The 20,785-nt window shown below is 46.1% G+C and overlaps 1 protein-coding gene across 6 annotated transcripts in view; it reads left to right on the top strand.

Annotated features, from left to right (window-relative positions):
- The window catches only part of Cracdl (CRACD like), a 128,455-nt gene that overhangs the window by 96,280 nt on the left and 11,390 nt on the right, over positions 1 to 20,785 (top strand). For all 6 annotated transcript variants that reach the window (XM_087203445.1, XM_021258059.2, XM_087203447.1 and 3 more), the window contains 4 exons: positions 1,381 to 1,516; positions 1,867 to 2,028; positions 6,747 to 6,959; positions 9,845 to 11,447. In XM_087203445.1, the coding sequence (XP_087059571.1) occupies positions 1,381 to 1,516; positions 1,867 to 2,028; positions 6,747 to 6,959; positions 9,845 to 11,447 (2,114 nt within the window). The remainder of the gene's footprint in view (positions 1 to 1,380; positions 1,517 to 1,866; positions 2,029 to 6,746; positions 6,960 to 9,844; positions 11,448 to 20,785) is intronic.

The following is a 20,785-nucleotide window of genomic DNA, read 5'->3' as shown; positions in this document are numbered from 1 at the left end:
AAGAAGCCATTCTTGTTCATTTGTTACTTATCCCTCTATGTTTATTTTTTAAAATATAAGCAAACGCACAAAGCTATGTATATGATTTAATCTGTCGAGCCTGCACCCATGTAGAGATTGTCCTTGTCCGAGTGGTCAGCTGTGGAGTCCTTCATCAGGTGATGCCTCTGGTTTATTCCAGCAGGCACCTGTCCAGGGACCTATGGGTTGTTTCCCACCCTATAAGTACTGCTGAAGTGAATGGCCTGGAGCACATGGGCTGTGTGTTTCGGCTGCTCTGTCTTTTTGGAGGCCTCCTCGTGCTGTCCTGACTCTGGAGCTGTCTGGGCCATAGTCATAGCTACCCCAGGCTGTGGCCACAGGCTGTCTGCTGTGGGGGGAAATGTAGGTGTGTAGGGACTTTGAGTCCAGAACTGCTGTTGGCCAGGAGAGCCAGGCTTTCACACTGAGCTGATTCCCTCCTAGAAACATGAAGACAGCCTTTTGGGAGCCATGGATTCCTGCTTGCAGGCTAGAAAGAGTCAGGAAAAGCAAGCACCACCTCTCATCTGTAGTGGGACAGGGCCACTCCTCAGAGTCCCTAGTGCCTCACAGAGGTCAGGATGCATGGGGTGGGGTTGGTGGGAGCAAGATGCCCAGGGGACAGAGAGGGGGCTTTCCTTCCTCATCACTGGTCTCAGTCATCTCCTTCCACCTATTGTTTAGGCTGCTAGGAAAATCTGGCAGAGAATTCCCACATCCTTTGAGGGCATTTTATGAATGTCCTGTGGGTTCAGTTCCAAATCAGATCCTTGAACTGGGGAAGAGGCTGGGATGGTGGTGACTAAAGGGCCGGCCCTCTCTGCTGCAGAGCTCAGGCATGGAGGTTGTGTTGCACAGATCAGATTGTTCCAGGTCACCAAAAGAGGATGCAGTCTTGCCGCCATTGCTGCCCTGGATTGTTTGGACCACCTTAGGAAGACATTTCTATCAGGCAGGCCCTCAGGCTGCAGTGTAGACAGCCTCCAGCTCACCCAGGGGTGTTCACCCACAAGTTTTGACCTTCCCTCTGAGGACACCCAGGGCAGGTGTCTGCAGAACCTAGCCAGTGCCAGCCCTTTTAGTCTCTTGTCTTGCACCTCATACCTCTTTAGACCTTGATTTTTCCACTAATAAAAACAATTCACAGAACCTTCAGATCTCTTAGGAAAATTCCCATCTCTTCACTGCTCCTAACAGTAGCCTGTGGCATTTGACAGAGAGAGGATAAACTGAGTCAGAAGGGCCAGAGCTTCTTGTATCATGTTCCCTTAACACACACTCCTCTATTTTCACTCTGAGTGCCCTGAGTTACTGATAGATGGAGGTGGCCAGCATCTTACAATAACTCTTTTATCCTAGGGAATCCAGGGGCACGCTGGGCAGCCGGGCCCTTTCACATGACAGTATTTTCATTCCTGAGGCGGGACAGGACCCTGCTCGGCCGGTGCGGGTGTTTTCCCAAGAAAATGTATGTGACCGGATTAAAGCTCTACAGGTAAGTGTTTGCTTGACAATATCACGTGGTGTATAGGTCACCTATCAATCCAAAAGCCTCTAAGTGATTTCTGCTTGGTCTATTTGATGCATTTAAAGTAGATTTGAAGGCACACCACAGCTCTCCCCAGACATGCCACAGTAGCTTCCCCTGGACCTTGACTTCATGCTTAGATGGACACAGAGAGGTGACAGCAAGAGAGCTGAGGGCGACTGCCTTTCAGTTCCACTCTGCACACCACAGGAGGGTGTTGAAGATATTTCCTGAGCAAATGAATGGGAGCAGGGAAGCTTGTTGAGAGATGTCATTGGTGGAAACACTCAGAGCAGATGTCCTTTGTGCCAATCTAGTTAAAAATACAATGTCACGTGAAGATGGGGCCACCGCCTCCAGGGGGGCTGCCCATCAAGCGGGCAGAGGACACTGGCATGAGCTCCGAGGACGACGGGCTGCCCCAGAGCCCCCCGGAGATGTCCTTGCTGCACGACGTGGGCTCAGGCACGACCATAAAGGCAAGTGTGTCCTGGGCCACGCAAGTTTCCATCCTCCTCTGCCCCTGCTGGCAGCTGGAGCTTGGGGTCCCTGTGTGCTCTTTGTCCCCCAAAATGTTCATGGATGAAAACGATTACGCAGGGTGCAGTGGCCCAGGTCCCTGAAGCCACCATCTGGCCCCTGGGCGATTTTTGTTTTCATTCTTGGAGCAGAAATTCAGGTTTGGTCTAGAGACGCGGTTTGGGTGACATTTTTGTGGGATGGTGGGCCTGACCCAGGGCAGATGACCAGACCTGGAATCCCACTGAAAAAGAGAGATGCCTTTGTGTCTGTTCTCTGCTGTCATGATGCAGTATTGGCTGCAGGAAGAAGGGACAGTAAACATGCGCACTTAACCTGAGCCCCATGGCTAAGTCACTGGCTGGGAGCCTGTTGGTTTAGGTGGGGTGAGAGTTGTGTTTCTGGTAGAAAGGGCAGGAGAGGGATTTATGACCTCAGTGGGCCAAGGGCCTTATCCCAAATACCTCCCTCCCTATAGAATCAAGAAGAGGAACCTGAGGAATGAGCTCTTCCTCATGCATAAACACCGTAGTTCTTGATGATGCTGTCCTTTTAAAAATGTTATCTTATTGTGGTAAGAACAGTCAACACCCATGCTATGTACTTGCACATACAGACCAAACAGATGGTCCTTCTCCTCACATAGATAAGCCCTGCTATAATGTGGAGCAAATTGTAATTACTTAAGCTCTCTTGACATTTGAAAAGCAAATGAAGGCCAGAGTTCACATTTTATAGCCACACACCTGCCCTGTGCATCCCAGAAATGCTTTCACCTTTGGCCTGGCAAAGGGGCTGCTCACAGTGACATTGAGGGGTTGAAGATTCTGTGTCACTGTGAATGATATTCAGCAACTTGGGTGCTTGAAGTCCCCCTCACTCCTAATTTTTGTAAGTACTTGTGGGCTCCCGAGCATCATGGAAGAGGAGCTGAGTTTCAGTCAGCCCCCGGGTTGGGCTTCCCATGGAGCTGGCCAGAAAAGCGTTCTCTACAGAGTTCAGTTCCAGGGTAGGCTTCTCCCTGCTCTCTCTGAGAACAGCGGGCTCCCACACTTGTTGTTCAACCTCAAGAAGAACTAAAAGGTGAACATTGTGGTGTGGCCTGGGGTCAGATCCCATTGAACCAACCCTGCACCCCTTAATACAGTAAAACACCTCCACATCGTATACTCTCTCAAGAGTATACACGACTTGGGCCACATGCTGGGGAGATGTCTGTGGGGAGCTGCTTCCCTGCTTAGCAGAGACTGACTCTCCCTCCTCCCAGCCCATCAGGCCCTGATGCCCATGGCATGACCTTATCTTTGCCTGTAGTTCTCTGCCCGTAGCCAGAACAAGCAGTAAAGAGGAACAAGTAGTTTCTAAGCCCTTCATGAAAGAGCAAACCCCGCTCCAAAGACACTTGGTGCTATGATACCCAAACCACTCATGCTAGGCTAGGGCTGACCCCATCTTTCATGGCAGCACCCCACCACATATTTATTTTTTAAGTTCTGAAGCTTTGTCAATTATTGAGTAATGTTCACAACCCAGTTGCTTCATAGGAAACCAAAATTTGAGCCTTTAAAATATAAAAACATATATATAGGGCCGGGGATTTAGCTCAGTGGTTTTGCTGCCTGCTGTGCAAGCGCAAGGACCCGAGTTCGATCCCCGGCACCAAAAAAAACACCAAAAAAAAAAAAAAAAAAAAAATATATATATATATATATATATATATGTAATCTTTGCCATCATGATTCTAAAGATCCAATCATTGCGTTCTGTGTCCAGAAAGGTTTTTCTGTAAAAGTTGGCCAATTGAGAAGAAAAAAAACAGTGCAGCCTTTTAAAATGTGCTTATATAACATATGGTATTTAGTATTTAATACAAGGGTGCCTCAAGTCCCAAGAGGATAAGATTGTGGGCTGTGTGATTTTATCTTGTGTGACACCTTCTCCAGGCCCACATCCTTGACAAGGAAACTTAAGATCATTATGGGAAAAAATGTCTTTAATAGCACATATTTGTTGACATAACCGAGGTAATATTTTCTGACAAAGTAAGTTTTTCAGGAAGTATTTAAAAAATTTGTTGCCATTTGAATTAACTGATGGAACTGTGTTTGGTGGTTGTGCTTAAGATTTTGTCCCTAACTAGTCACATTTTAAGTTTCCAGCTATTAAAGCCTTAGCAGATTTGTCACCTGGAGTCTGTGTCCTTATAGAGTTTGAGGGAAGATTAAGCAAGACCACGTTGGCTGATGCCAACCTTCTTTTTGAGGAGAAATATTGGAAAGCAGCTCCCACCCAAGAGCCCCCTGAAAACTCCTGAACCCCAAGCCATTTCTTCAGGGGCCTTTGAGCCACATTCTGTACAACAGAAGACCACACATCAGAATTTTAAATTCTCTGCCTTCCAGAATCATCCAGGCAAACTTCAGGAAAGACTGGGTGACCAGGAGCAATCAGTGTAGATGTGGGTGCCCTGTGGGTGCTGCCAGCCCTCCCATGGAATTGCACCCAGAGAGGCCCCAGCCCACTCCACCCTGTATGGTCACACCACTGACCCAAAGCAAAACTCATGATTCTTCTTGCTTGTGACATTGGTCTTTCCTGGCCCTGAGAACTCTCAGGACGATCATGGGGACAGAAGTAAGAAGTGAGAGTTCTGAGGCCACAGGAGTTGAGGTGGATGGACATCGGCTCTGACATTGGCACGGGATTTGCAAGGGACGGAGGTTGAGGAAGTTAGGCTCTATGCCAAGGTCTCCAGCTGAGAGGCTGAAGTGGGCCTGAGCCCCAGCCCATCTGCCCAGGTAGTACAGACACAAGAGACTCAGGTGGAGGAGGGGCAGGGTATAAGGTTTATAGATTGGTAACCAAGGCCCATGATTTCCTCACCTGTGGAATTGGCATTTACAATGCACCTCATCTGGTCTGTTCTCCTGAGTCTCAGGTCAAGATAAAAAGATATTTCATAAGTCTCTCTACATGGTTCCTCCAGACAGAGGTGAAAATCAAAGATCTTATGTGATTTTGAAATACATCCTGCTTGTGACCCCTGAGGAGGATCATCCAGGAAAGTGTCACTTGCCCAATCTAAGGTGACTTCCTGAGTCAGCAGCTACATTGTTGTGCAAAGCTACAGATATTAATTATAGTCATGGCCAGGAGGCCTGCAGCTTCTTTTTAAAATAATTTTCTTCTTATATTCCCTAAGTATCTGGCTAGCTAAAATAGATTATATCTACTTCCAACCCATTCTCCCTCATTTGGGCGGCTTACAGAAAATAGCGTTAGACTTCCATTGATCAATAGAAGGCACCTTGATGTGAACAGGGAAAATAAGTTCTTTGGTTGTCCCTTTACGGGGATAGTCTGAGTTGGAGCCTGTTTTCTTTAAAAATGTCATCCAGTTTAGTTAAGTTGCTGACCACCTGCTGTATTTAAGGCTTCTGGGTCATGGAGAGAAAGTGAAGAAAGATGCACTTGTGGTCCTGGAGGTAACTGGCAGAGGGTGGCGCTGGGCTCTTTTCTGAAAAAACTATTTTCAGGAGAACTTAGTAAATCATTGTGTGATAAACAAAGTTATGTCCTTAAGTTAAAATGTAAATATGTCACTGATACTGAGCACCATGTTCAAACAGAAAGATTGGTTGATTGGTTGGCTAGTTGGTTGGTTGGCTGGTTGACTGTTTGACTGGCTGGTTGGCTAGTTGGTTAGTTGGCTGGCTGGTTGGCTGGTTTGGTTAGTTGGCTAGCTGGCTGGCTGGTTGTCTGGTTGGTTGACTGGTTGGTTGGTTGGTTGGTTGATTGATTTGAAGATCATGGGGTTGTGCCCAAAGCCCAGCACCTCCCAGATTCTCCCCTGCACCTCACCCCTCCTCTGGGCTGTGTGCCAAGTGCTTTGCACACACACACATACACACACACACAAACATACAAGTTTTGCAGGAGAACCCACTTTAGTCCCTGCTCTATGGAGGAGCTCACCAAGTTTGGTGGGAAGGTGTCTTCACATGTGGCACCTTTCTCCCTGAGAACACATTTGCTCTTTGCTGACTGTCAGTTTCTCCTGCTGAGGTATAAATAATAGCATATCTGTAACTTGCCAGATTTCTCCAGGATGATGCAGAGACTTTTTAGAGTGAACAAACAGCGCTTCACTCAGTTGGAATGCGGGGTGGGGCTTGGCACCTCCCGTGCCCCATTCTCTAAACTCCTACCTCTGGGCCAGCCTCTCAGCTTCCAGAGACAGTGCAGAGGTCTCTGCCCTTGCACATCTGGCTGGTCTGTTGCACTGGCAAAAGTAGCTGTGAGAGGGAAAGGACAGAGTCCTCCTGCTAGGGGAGCCCAGTCACATATTTTCACAGCCCAGCTGTGTCTTAGGGGATGCAGGTGTCCAGGGTTTGTCCCAACACATTGAATTCCTGGCCATTTAGCTTACTTTTTTAAATTTTTCTTTTCATTTTTATGAGTGCATAGTAATTTTACAAAATTCTGTATTTCACTGTGGCTCTTTCAGACATGCATATGACCTTTTTGGTCATATCCTAGAATGTTCCCTGTCAAGAGCCAGACTGGACATGTCTCTTCGCAGATAAAGCCCACAGACCATGCAGGACACAATGAAGGGCTGTTTGCATGTCTAGCCACAAAGTTAATGCTTGTTATGTTTACTTGTTGTCCTGTGAAGGTCTGCTTAGTGTCCTCATCCCGGCCACAGTCTCCAGACCACACGAGCAATGCCACCGTCTCCTCCCGGACCTCAGACAGCAGCCTGGTGCCTGTGGCTGACTTCAGCCAACCCCCAGAGTCCTCCTCCTGCCTGGACAACTCTGCAGCCAAGCACAAGCTCCTGGTTAAGCCACGAAACCAGCGGTCAAGTAAAATGAGGCGGCTGTCTTCGGTAATTGGGCCTCCTCCTCTGCACAGGGGCTGGACGGGCAGGCTTGATGCACCCTGCTCCAATTGTTCCTTCCCATCTTTCCTTCCCCCTGACACTCTGCTCCTGGCTGGCTTCTCAGCCTTGGAAGCTCAGCTCAGAGTTTCTGTCCCCAGAGAGGTTCACGTTGACCTTTCGCTTCCTTCAGAGAACTTGATGGAGAAGTGACCTTCCTAAATACATGTGCTCACTTTGAGCCTTGTCCCCAGCTTTACTTCCGGCCTTCAAAGTAGTGGTAGTCACAGAGTGGTATGCAGTAAATGTTTATTGAGTAGATGAATGAGCAGACCAGCAAAGGAATGAATGAGCCAATGAATGACAGAAAAAGCTGAAACACTAAAGTGACTCCTGTCTTGGACAAGGACCTGGTCAGTTGCATGAGGACCAGACTCCTCGTTGGGTGTGCTTCCAGGGAGAATCAGCACATCATGGTTCCAGAAGCTGATCACCTGGTTTGTAGGGAACTTTGGCCCCATGGTGCTGGTAGGTTAGTGGTCCACATAGGTTGCCTTCTCCCCTGCCTGATGGGGCCTTGGATGTGGGTGGTGCTTTGTAAACTCAGCCAGCAGAGCCAGAGGAAGGTGCAGGTGGAGACCTGAGCATGTGCTCGTGTGTCCAGCCCAGTGACAGTCAGAGCTGGATGCTGTGGGGATTTGAGAAGGGCTAAGGACCCCAGATCTGCCTGTTCTCCTGCAGAGAGGAGCCACAGGGACAGGGACAGGGACAGCCTGTGCTTTGTCCCCTGGAGTCTCTTGTGCTCTGGCAGGGGTGTGTGTAACTAGCCACAGCCTGACAGGACTTGGGGCCATCATCCTCCAGATACAACACAACAGTACCTCTCACCGTCCCCATGCAGAGCTGCAAGCTTCTCTCTTGACTTTTGAATTTGACTTCATTGTTGAATCCTATTTTGTAGAATAACAGAAAACCTGAGGTAGTCACTTTTAGGAAAACATTCAACAGGGTTGTAACTCGATTTAAACTCTCCATTTTCCATGTCTCTCCCATTCCTTTTCCCCTTCTCTGCTTCATAGTGAGCAGGTGTGGCTCTCTTAAATTCTTAGTGCTGTCCATATCTTCCCAGCGGTCACTGCCCTCCCTCCATTCACTGTTGGGTCCCACGTTGGAAGCCTCTGTCCATCAGTGTCCACAGCTTCCTCTGCCCTTCCATCCTTAGGTTCTTCTTCCCTGCCCCGGCCTCTCTTGGGCCTCAAGCTACTTCCAGATGCTCCCTTCCTGCTCCAAGGATGAGAAGAGTTGCACACTGTCCCCTCTGGCCCCCTCCCACCCCGGGCACATCTGTGGAAACTTGTTATCCCTTTGGACTTCACTGGACAGTGAGGTCTACTTTGCCCTGCTCTTTGATCCCCTATAGCAGCTGGGACCCCTCTTTTCATCACCCATTCCCTCATGTCCTTTCCTCCAAGCTCAAATGTGCGCAGTCTCTTCCCTGTTCTGCTTCTGCCCCTGCCTGGCCAGGGGCTCTCTAGCTGTGTCGCCAGGGAGTAAATGCCTCCATAACATCAAGGCTCTGACTCTTTTGGAGCTCTGGAAAAAAATAATAAAAAGGGCTCTTACTGTCCTAAAAACCCCATCTTGCACAGTAAAAACTTGGTGAACAATATTATGATATTTATTATGAAGTTAAAATACACACTTGAATGTATTTTGCTGCTCCCACCACAGCAGAGATTGGGAACCTTGGGTTGTGACCCCGGCATTTTACACTGCTGCACAGAACCATGCTGTGTGTGGGTCCAGGCCCAGTACAAGCAGAACACCCACAAATGGTTGCATCCGTGTCCTACCATGCCAGTTGGTCCTCAGTCCAACCTGGGCAGTGCCAGAAACAGGGAGTGTATTAATTCTGTTTTAAGAGGAGCAGTGCCACGGGATACCTGGCTCCAGGTCTCGAGGCTATGGTGCTACCAAATGCAAGACCCAGGTCTGCCCCCACCCCTGTATTGGGGCACTAGTTTGATTTGAGTACAGTGGGGGAAAACAGCACAAGGCTGGAGGACGTAAGAGTTAAATTGAGCTGAAATGTTTGGATCTTATTCTATAAGCTGTGGTGAGCTGATGCTAATGTTAGTGGTGGTATGAATGGTCCTTTAGGAGAACCAGGCTAACTCTGGTGTTGACATGGGACACTGACTCCAAGGCAGCACAGAAAGAGCCCTAGCTGATCACCCGGGCCACTTGCTGGCCATCAGTTAGGTCCTCTTGACCCAGGGTTGTTTTTTTGGTTTTGTTTTGTTTTGTTTGTACCAGGGATCGAACTCAGGACCTTGCACTTGAGAGGCAGGCAGTGGCACCACTGAGCTAAATCCCCGGCTCCTTGACCCAGGTTTTGACACCTCTGAGCTCCAATTTATCCAAGTGCACAAAGGGAAGGACGGTCGCTTCCTCCATGGGATGAATGGAGGAGCCAATAAAATAAGTGTAGAGCACAGAACCTGGCAGATACTCAGCTACTGTTGGCCTCACTCTGATCGGCAGCACCTGCTGATTTTGTAGCTGGCCCTCATAAGCTGTAAGTGACATGTCTTGTGGGACCTCAAAAATGTTTGAGTGAAGCATCCAAATAGACTGATAAGGGGGAGATTAAGAAAGCACACCTAGGGCCAGGGATTTAGCTCAGTGGTGCCACTGCCTGCCTCACAAGTACAGAATCCTGAGTTTGATCCCTGGTACCAGAAAAGCAAAGAAAGCACACCTGTGTGTGAATGTCTAAGTCAGTGCCACCTTTAGGGACATACTGCTTTCAGTAGAAAGCCTTCAGGAAGACAGGGAAGTCTTCAGCTTCCTAATATTTGCCACAGCAATGTTCTCTTATCTATTTCTCCTAGCGGGCACAGTCAGAATCCCTGAGTGACCTGATCTGTACCCCCGAGGAGGAGGAATATGATGAGAAGCCAGCACCTGAAGTCGGCACAGAGGAGAATCCCAGCTCTGCACAACAGGATTTGATGCTGGACAGAGACTGTTTGCCTGGGGGACCTGCTACCTTGATGCCACCTGGGGGACCCCGTGCTAGACGTGCCCGCCTGCAGCACAGCCCAGCACTCAGTGCAAGTATGGAAGAGGGGAGCTCCCTTGAGGATGTCCCCTCAAGCCACCTGGCTACCCCAGAGGTCACTGAGCCTGTGGCAGTCCCGGCCCCCTGCGTGGAGTCCCTGTCTCTACCGAACAGCTCTCTGCACCCCATCCCCAACATTGAAATCCAGGAGGAAGAGCTGTCCACTGCAAGCCCATGTCCTCAAGCTGAGGACAGAGATGAGGAGATGGTTTGTGCTTCTGGAGATGTGGAAAGTGCATTGTCTACCAGTGTCTCCTTGGTAGACACAACACCTCAAGACATAGCACCTCCTGAGATTGTCATTGCCACCACCTTGGAGACACCCTGTGATCCAGGTGGTCCAGACCAAAGCATCCACCCAGAGGTAGAACCCATACTGGCATTGCCTGGCCCCAAGGGAACAGGGACAGAGCCTGCAGTGGTCCCCGCCCCGAGCCCTCCAGGGCCCAAGAGCTGCCTGAAGCACAGGGCTATGACAGTGGCCGAAGACCTCAGCATGTCCCCAGCACCCACCACAGAGTCACCGCTGCAGGACCCCAGCCCACAAGCCCTGGGCATCGAGGCTGTGCCCCCCGAGTGCCCCAAGGCTGAGCACACAGAGCCCCCTAAGGGCGGTCCTGAGAGAGGGACACCAGGACGGAAAAGTGAGCGGGGTGCGGCTGGTGGGGAGCTGCGGGGTGGGAAGAAGTTCTCAGTGTCGTCATGCAGGGCACAGCCACACCCAGGAGGCCCTCGGCTTTTGGGTCCCACTGTCCCCACTGTCTCTGCAATCCGATTGCCCCTGGCACGCAGTGGCCTGGCCTGGAAGAGTGAGGCGGCCCTCGATGACCTCCACATGCTCCCCGAGCCCCAGACTTGGAAATCAGACCCTCAGAAGCCAGCAGAGCCAGAGTCTCAGGACTCAGGAGACATTGTGGCCACCATGCCAGGCATGGGAGAGCCCTGCCCAGGCACTACAGAGAAACCCCCATGTGAGGACAAAAGTTCCTTCCCTGTCAAGCTGCGGTCCACCTCCCTGTCCCTCAAGTACAGAGAGGGCTCCTCCCAGGAAGCCAAGGGCATCAAGAGACACAGCGCTGAGGTTAGGTTAGAAAGAGGAGGGCTGGCCCTGCTCCCCAAAGATGAGCAGGGTCACATCGGGACAGCCACTGCACTCCGAGGTGCCAGGTCCCCCAACAGCCAAGGAAAGGGGAAGGCGCGTTCCCCTGAGCAACCCAGCTCCAAGCCACCCCTGCCCAGGAAGCCACTGCTGCAGAGCCTCACCCTGGCCTACATGCCTGATGTCAGCCCCGGAGAGCCCGAGAAAGTGACCCTGCCTGCAGACCCCAGAAAGGACAGCAGAGGGACAGAGAAGTCAGGACGCAGAGGAGCTGGTAAGAGCCGCCTACCTCCGGGGTACAGGTGGGGCAAAGGAAAGTCCACGATGGCTGGAATTTCTCCTTGGGTGTCCATGGAGAATGTAAATGCTCTTGATGCAAAGGGAACAGAAGAAAGAATCAGTGTTCCTCTTAGTACCACTGATACCATGTTTGAAGAAGAGTTAGGGGACTGGGGGTATAGCTTAGTGGTAGAGCCCTTAACCAGCATGAATGAGGCCCTGGGTTCAACCCCTAGCACTGCAAAAACAAAACCCAACTCTGATTAAGAATTAGAAACAGCGCCACATGCTATAATCCCAGTACTCTGAGAGACAGAAGGTTCTTAAGTTTGAGCCCAGCCTGGGCAACTTAGTGACTGAGCAAGATCCTATCTGAAAGGGGGTGGGGAGCTGGAGGTGTGGCTCAGTCCAAAGGATCTGGGTTCAATTTCCAGTACCAGAGGAAAATAAAACAAAACAAAGCAAAAACAAATGAACAGAAAAAAATAAACACAATCTTGTGTAAGTACTGAGAAGTCAGGTTTGTGGACATAACAAGGGGAATGTAAAAAGTGATTTTCCAGCATATTTTCTGAAAGACAATGGGCTCCTCAGCAGATCCCTCCAATGCTTCTCCCACTTTTTATCTCAGAAACTCACCAAGGCCCCAAATCCTGGGACATGTATGCTCATCTTGATGCCAGTTAGTTCTCCCAGGGCCAAAGCTGCTTCTTGGCTAAAAATAAAACATCCCTGGCAAGCACAAGGTCCTGATTTCGATCCCTGGTACCAAAAGAAAAATAAATAAATAAATAAATAAATAAAACATCTCACTTCTCTATCAGTGAGAGTCCTCTGACCTTTTCCCCCAAGGAAATTCTTCTTTTCTCGTCCTAACAAGGCTCATGTGGCCTGGTCTCACACGGAAAGCATCCGTGAATGATTGGAGTCACAAGGCTTTGTACAATGGAAGCCTTTCAGAGGTGTTTATTTCCTTTCCCCAAAACAAATCATGTTACAACTAGGGGCAGCATGAGAGTGTTTACAAACAACTGTCCTTTCAAAGGAGCAAGAACAGAACAGATGACTTTTCTCCTTTGACATTTGTCACTTACAGTGTTTCAGATGAAATGAGAAGCCTTTTTGGGATGGAGGTGTGTAGCAGAAGTAAGGACTCATTCATTACTGCTTTTTTTTATTTATGGAAATCTGTGTGCCAGAAAACAGAGTCATGTATACTTGAGTCATGCATGTGTATGATTGGGGTCCTAGAGAGAAGTTTTCCACAGCACGTTTTATTTTTAAATGCTTCTGGCTATTTTATGTGGCCCCTAGAAGTCTAGGAGTCCACTTACCCACTGCAGCGTGGGACAGAGGAAACAGAACTTGGTGGCTGTCTTGGGGGAATCCTTCATCCTAAAAGGAAGATGCACACAGGAGGAAAAATTAGCATAAACAAAGCAATGGAACACAAGTCCAAAGATACTCTAGTTTTCTGCCTCCCACCTAGGAAGTTAGTAAACATGCAGAGTCTGAAGAGCTTTGGGTTTCTAAGATGACCCCCAAGGATACCAGGAAGTGCAAAGAGCCAGCAGATATGCCTTCCTGGTCCCTGGTACCATTGGCTTAGCTAGGAATTTTTCACTGCTCCTGCTGCCACTGTATTAGGATGAGCTGCAAGGGAGCTGGGATGTGGGGGTGTTCAAGTCCTAGCTGATGATCCACTGTGCAGATTCCCAGCACATTATTGAAGCAACTGCAGAGTGATTCAAAAAAACCATCTGAAGAGCAAGGAGAGTTGCTCTGTGCACATGAAACCTCAGCATCAACACCATCCACCTTCATGGCCCAGCAGTAAAATGTCTCTCAAGGGCTTGCAGAGTGAATGGAACCTAAAAACTCAGGGTCAGAGTCCAAACTGTAAAAGAAGCTTCTGAGGGCAACACTTGGCCCCGTAATTGTACGTGACCCCCTCTCAGCCCAGGCTGCAATGCTGTTTCCACTCACAACACCTAGGACGGTCTGTAGCAAACCTTTTTTCTTTAATTTATGAAATGTGATACAGCATTTATTTTTATGGGCTTCATTAAATAGTAGGAGAGAATTGTCTTGTCCATCCATGAATATTAGCCACAGAAATAACAGTCAGGTGAATTCCGAAGTGAAAGAAGCTATGGGCACAGGTAATGATTTTCACTGTAATGCAGAGAGGAGAGGAATTACCCGTGTTCTTCTAGGAACCTGCTCTCCCTGGGGGCAGTTTTTGAGAGACAAGTGCTCCAACAGGTTGTGGGTGCACCCTGGGCCCACTCCAGACTTTGGGGGTCTGGTTCTGCCTGTGCAGACCACAGCAGAATGTCAGGGTCCCTGATGTTGGGGCCCATCTCTGAAATAGCCCCCCACCTTCCCCAGACACGGATGTGTTTGTGGTTTAATTCATTATTATTACTTCTACTTTCTTCCTCATTGCTTCCAAATTATAACAGCTGGAGGCAGTTGGACTTGTATAAAACATATAGGTAATAAAAGTTTTAATAACAATGCTCATCTGTTTTCCAGGAAGACCTAATTACTGCTATTTATTATCTTGTGGTGGCAGATATTCTGCCCAGAGCTCCCCGATGGGCTGCCATCTCCCCACATCCCTTTCAGGGCAGGCACCGTAAAGGTAGATTATTGAAGTGTTCCAGATGGGTGTGCAGTTCTGCCATGGTGACTTTGGCCCTGGAACTCCTGCTTCCTCCTCCTCCCACTCCCCTCTCCTCACCCCTCCCCTCCCCTTCCCTCCTCCTCCTCTCTCCCATGTCCCATATTCCCTTCTTGAAGAAATGGAGAACCCTTCACAGAGGAAGGAAAGATGCAAGGCTTTTGAATAACACAGGACCTGGCTTGCCAAAGAGTCCAAGCTTTACAGGGCCAAGCATTCATTAGCCATCGTGGGTCCTTGCTTTAGTGATAATGGAAATTAAAAATAAAGCCAACAGTATGAGTTGACAGGTAAAAGCTTTAATTAGAAGGTAAGATCAAGAAAGGACTCCTTCAGCTTGACTCTGATGAAAATCAGTGACCTACCCACCAAAGGAAGGAGAACAGTTTTGTGGGGTACTGCAGCAGCTGGGGTCTGGTCAATCATAAGTCAGTTCTGATTTTGTAGTTCAAGTTGAATCCTGTTGGTTGAGGGGTGGTTTGGTTCCCCTCGATGGGCATGGATGGAATCCTCAGGGCTAACAGTCCCAGTCATGTGAGGTTCTGCTAGAATCCATAGGCCTATGGCAATGGAGATTCTGGGTGTTGCTGAATGTCCCTGTAAATCGCTAATCCTGGTATCTTTATCTTGATGGGTAATGAGATAGGCTAGGTAAATTTATGGCTAATAAACCTTGTTTTGCTAACTTTTAGACAGATAATCCCCAAAAGACTAACATACCTGTATGGGGAGCTGAAAAGGATTTGACCCAGAGGTGCAGAAAATGAAGGCCAAGCTTTGTTCTACTTTTAGTTAGGCTCCAGTGAAGAGTTGTGAGTTTTAGTAAAAATAGCTCTTAAGGCCCTGATTGTCTTAGAAGAAAACATAAATCATGCTTTTGGAGAGTAATAGATTAAGGGCCAAGGAGTTTTTCCTTTGTCCTTATGGTGTTTTCTTGACTCTGTCATGACTGTATCAACCTTGGCGTGGTTGCTTTAAGCCCAGCACCATATTTGTGCTTCTCAGCATAGAGAGGACTATTTCTAGACCTGGTCCACACTTGCTGATCTGCCATTGTAGGTAAGTGGCCCAGGGTTATTAGTGTTTGTTATGGCTTATATACAGAATGTGCCCCCAAGGCCTCATGCACTCTTGGGCAGGACTTATAAAAGAGGATTGGACCATGGAGTGCCATTTGTTCAGGACATTATCCATCTTCCTGTTGGGCCAGTCCATCACAGGCGAAATTATAGGTCAGGAAGCAGCTTTCTACACACAAGGTAAGAATGAGAGCAAAGGAGCTGTAGTCTTGTGAGGAAACATTGTAAAGACAGAAAGCATACAGGGAAAATTGTCACTCCTGGGCTGTGGGTTTAGCTCAGTGGTAGAGAGACAGAGAGAGAGAGAGAGAGAGAGAGAGAGAGAGAGAATGAATTACTCATAGATCTACTCTCCAGATGTCACCACATTGACCTTTTTTTCCATCTATTTTCTTTCTGGATATAGGGATGTGAGATTTATTTTGTACAAGTTGTGGTCCGATGTTGATGTGTTGGAGGGCGGCTCATCATTTTGCCATTCTTAATCTGCAGTGGCCTCCAATCTGAGCTCCTCCACAGTGACATCAGTCTCTGACCTCTTCTTCTAGACTCTAGTCCTCCTGCCCTCACTCATTCCTGACTCATGCATGTCATTCTTTTGCCTAATATTTAGCACATTTCTGCTTCTTTGAAGCAACATATTTCCTCTAGAAGACAGGAGAAGGGCAAGTCCCCAACCCTCAGGAGGTGACTTCAGGAAGGTGGCATCTAGATACCCCAAGGGAACTTAGGGATGTACATCTTGTCTTTGGATGTCAGAGACATTTTTGGAGGAAATGGACTCAGATTGTACCCTTCTCTAATAACAGTAATATAATGTGCACTTGAGTGTATGTTTATATCCTACAAGAATATATATCAATATCTCTTGAATTTTTTACTTTATCAGGATAAGAACAGTCAACATGAAATCTACTCTCAACAATTTTTAATGTACAATGTTGACTATAAGTACAATGGTGTACAGAAATCTCTAGAACTTACTCATTATACGCCACTGAAATTTATGCACAGTAGCTAGGACTACATGCATGTGCCACTATGCCTGGCTCAGTCTTTTTAGAGAAATACTCACAAATGTGTATATCCTGAATTTTTAAAGAAAGCCAGCTGTTCTCACTACTATACTTCCTTTTTTTTCCTATTAAGTTTATTGGTACAGTTTTGGTATAAAATACAGTTACATTCATCATTGGGATCTTGTACCATTACATGAGTATCTTGGTTCTTTTTTTTTCCCCTTCCCTTGCCCTCCCTTCACCCTCTCCACCATTCCCTATTTGCAAAGACTTTGTTTCTATTTTTTTCCTTTTCTCATATTTTTTCTTTTCCCTTTTTTCCTTTCCCCTATCCCTCCCACTTCCCTTGCACCTTTAGACCTTTTCTTCCTGTTTCACAATATCAATTATACATTTTTTAAATTACAATATCAAGATCTAGGAGACATTACCACAGATTTTACAGAATTTAAAAGGATATAGAAAGCATATTACAAAAATCTGTTTTGAAATAAATTTGATAACTTCTAAGAAGTACCTTGGAAGACAAATTAATGAAACTAACTCTGGAGGAAATATAAAATTTGAATAGCACCTATTAAAGAAAGTATATTCCCAGCTTGAAAACCTACCTATATGACAACAGCAGGCTCATAAACATTTTAACTGATAAATTATATCAAACAATTAAAGCAGAAAAAAGAAGGAACACTTCTCCCCTCATTTTAGGAAATCAACATTGTGCTAATCCTAAAACTGGATAAAGATAATAGAAGAAAAAAGTGTGAACATAGATAGAAATTTGTTTAACAAAACAAACCATTAGAAGTCAGATCTGGCAGAATGTAGAAAGTGGTTTTGTTATAGGGATGGCAGTGTTGGTTCAACATTGGAAGATCCAACCCCAAAAGTCATCATTTTAACAGAGGAAAGGAAAAAGCCATATGATCCTGTCACTAGTTGGAGAAAAAGTATTAGACTAAATTCTACAGCTGTTCATGGTGAAAGCTATCAGGAGACTAGAAGTAGAACAGAACCTTCTCAACAGATTAAAGACATGTACTCCATACTTTCAGCGAGAACACTTTGTATGAATGGAGAAGATACAATGCTTTCTCCTTAAGGTGGGGAACAAGGGCAGATATGCTTACTCTTTATCTATCCATTAAACTTTGAAACCTAGGCCCCACCAAAATAGTCTGGCAATAAAATGACAGAATTAGGATAGGATTGGCAAGATAGAAGCAAAATCTTTATATGTAGATGAAATGATCATCTACAGAGAAAATACAAAGAAATCTCTAGGAGCCCCTAGAACTTGTATTTGAATTTGGCAGGATTAGAAAACACAAGGTATATATAAAAATTCAGGTCTATGTATACTTGCTATAAATGAAGAATTGGATATTGAAATTTAAAAGTTATGTAGGAGTACAAAGGACATAGAAAAGTTAAAAAAAAAACAACAAAAACTGTTGGAAGACGTTTAGTACCTAATTTTAAGACTTCTTCTAAAGCTACAGTAATCAAGGCAGTGTTGGTGTAAGGAAAGACATATAGATCATTTGAATAAAACAGAGAATCTAGAAATAGAACCACACATATATGGTCCACTGAGTTTTGAAAGATTATTTAACATTAGCATTTTATAGAATATAAACTCAATTCAAAAGCCGAGGAAGAGATAGTGTTTTCAGCAAACGGCACTAGAACACCTAGTATCTGTATATAAAAAATTAACCTCAACCCTTTATTTCCATACATGAAAATAACTTGAAGGGATCTATGAACCTAAATAAGAAAGCCTAAAAGTATGAAACTTTAAGAAGAAATTATAAGGGAAAATGTTTATGAATTCAGGGTAGGCAAGAACTACCTAGAATACAAAAGATATGATGTATTAAAGAAAAAAATTGATAAATGAGATTCCATCAAAATTTAGAACTTTAAATGACATCATTAAAATTAAAAGTAGTCGGGCCGAGGATTTAGCTCAGTGGTTTCACCACCTGCTGGGCAAGCCCAAGGACCCAACTTCGATCCCCAGTACCAAAAAAAAAAAAAAAAAAAAATTAAAAGTAGTCCTTAAACAGACCATATTTACAATGCATATAACCTATGAGCAGAATATATAAAGAATTCTTAGAGCTCATTAACAGACAACCCAATTAAAAAGTAGACATAAGAAGATGATAAATAGCCAGTACAGCACAAGGAAAGGTGTGCAACTCTAGAATCAGAAAAATACTAATCAGTACAGTAACAAGATTGAATTATACACTCATTAGGGAGATGAAGTTAAAAGTTTTAAAAGCCTTGTCATGACTTTTTCTTTTTGTTGGATTCTCCCGCTTTGTGTTTAATTTGTCACGCCCAATGGATTCATTCTACTGGGTTTCCTGGGGTTGTGATCCTCATTGTGTTTTCCTAGGATATTGTCTAAAATTTTTTGGAGTGCCGGTTTGGTATTCATGAAGTTCCTGAGGTGCTCTTTATCATGAAAGTATCTTATTTCTCCATCAATTTTGAAAGATAGTTTTGCAGGGTACATCAATATGGGTTGGAGGCTGTTTTCCTTTAGGGCTTGATATACATCACTCCAAGCTCTTCTTGCCTTGAGGGTTTGCATTGAGAAGTCTGCTGTGATTCTGATGGGCTTTCCTTTGTATGTGATTTGTTTCTTTTCTCTCACTGCTTGTAGAATTTTGTTCTTCTGTTAGATTTCTGGAACCCTAACTATTATATGCCTATGTGTAGATTTTTTTGATCAAGGCTATTTGGAGTCCTATATGCCTCACTTATCTGTATGTCAAGTTCTTTTCCCCTCCTTGGGAAGTTTTCTGCCATCACTTCTGTGAAGAGTTTTTTTATGTCATCTGCACTCTCTCCTCTTTCTTTATTGACTCCAATCAGTTTTATGTTATTCTTCTTTGCATCGTCTAGCAGCTGCTGGATTGATTTCTCGTATTCCTTTACAATTTTAAAGCAATTTTTCTTTTCCTGGTCACTAATTGCAATCTTTTCTTCTATATCTGAAATTCTATCCTCACATTGGTTCATTCTGCTGTGCAGACTTTCGGTGAAGTTTTTCATCTCCTGGAAATCTGCTTGCATCTGTTTTATGGATTCCATTTGTTTCCTATATTGAGATTCCATCATGTTCCTCAGATCCTCTATTTTTTTTATTTGTGTCCTCTCCAGATGTTATTAATCATGTCTTGCACCATGAGCACAATCTTTGCTGTTATCTGAGTAATTATTTCTGATTTCATTTTTCCCAGATCCTCTTTTGTTGCCAGTTCAGAAAGTCCAGGTGATTGAGTATCAGATTGTTCCATCTTGTTTCCCTTTGGGGTTGCTGTAGGTGATCCAGAGGTCTGTTTCTGAGGCTTGTTTACGTGTCTTCTCATTTCCGGGGGTGGGGGGGGTGCTTCTGGCACCTACGTGGCTCACCTTCTCTGCCCTAGGAGCTTGGGATGGCGGTGGGGGAGCTTCCTTCCAGGTTCTGAGACCAGCTCACCTTCTCTGCCTACTATATTTCCTTTTAGCTTTGCTCTTCCCTTCTCAATCCCTTCCTGAGTAAGTGTTGTCAACCCTCTGGCCTTGGTTTCCCTCCCTTTCCTGTGCTCAACTCCCATATGTCCTCTTACCCTTGCATGCCTCCCAATGCAGATACTGCTCCTTGATTCTCCCCCACAGAACAGGCTGTGGGTGCCCACCTGTTTCTGAAGCTCCCTCTTCCTTTGGCTCCTTCAGCCTCTGCTATCTGATGGCCACCTCTCATCTGACACCTCCATATTCACATTCTGTCTCTTGATGCCTTCCTGACCCTAGTTTTGTTTCTCCTCAATATCTCTCTTTCCAGACACTCTTGCCAGAAACCTCAGTCATTAAAAATACTTCTGTGTGGGCTGGGGACTTAGCTCAATGGCTTTGCTGCCTGCTGTGCAAGCATAAGAACCTGAGTTCAATCCCCGGTACCAAAAAAAAAAAAACTATGTGCTAAGCATGGTGGCACACACCTGTAATCCCCACTCTTGAAAGACTGTGGTGGCACATTCTGGGCTATATGGCATAACCCTGTCTCAAAACCAGAACAAAACATACAAACCAAAAGGACTGAGGACTTAGCTTAGTCTTAGAGCACTTGAACCATACTAGAAGTCCTAAAATGCTAGGAAAGCCACCTTGGAATCCCAGTGCTTACAAATATAACTTGTGGGTCTGGGGATGTAGCTCAGTGATTGAGCGCTTGCCTAGCATGTATGAGACCCTCAGTTCAAACCCTGACACTGCAAATGAATAAATAAATGAATGAATGAATGAACTTGCACTTCTAACAAGACAGATACATGCATCACCCATCTCACATATTGATACAACTTAAAACCCAAGACAAAATGCATACAGCAAATCTCCAAGGACTCTGGAAGGTGGCTAAGAGCTGGTGGCTTGGGTGGGGGAGATCAAGACCCTGGCACCCAGTGGACAGTAACTATGAGTAGCAACTGCTGCCTGCCTCTAGTGGCACCAACAACCCTTGCAGGCTGGGTCTCCTGTGCCACCAGCA

Source organism: Heterocephalus glaber, unplaced genomic scaffold (assembly GCF_053883595.1).
Source record: "Heterocephalus glaber isolate CG9 unplaced genomic scaffold, H.glaber_assembly_v1.0 deba00000470, whole genome shotgun sequence".
Taxonomy (NCBI): Eukaryota; Metazoa; Chordata; class Mammalia; order Rodentia; family Bathyergidae; genus Heterocephalus; species Heterocephalus glaber.
Note: the sequence above shows the minus strand (reverse complement) of the source record. Positions and strands in the feature narration are given on the sequence as shown.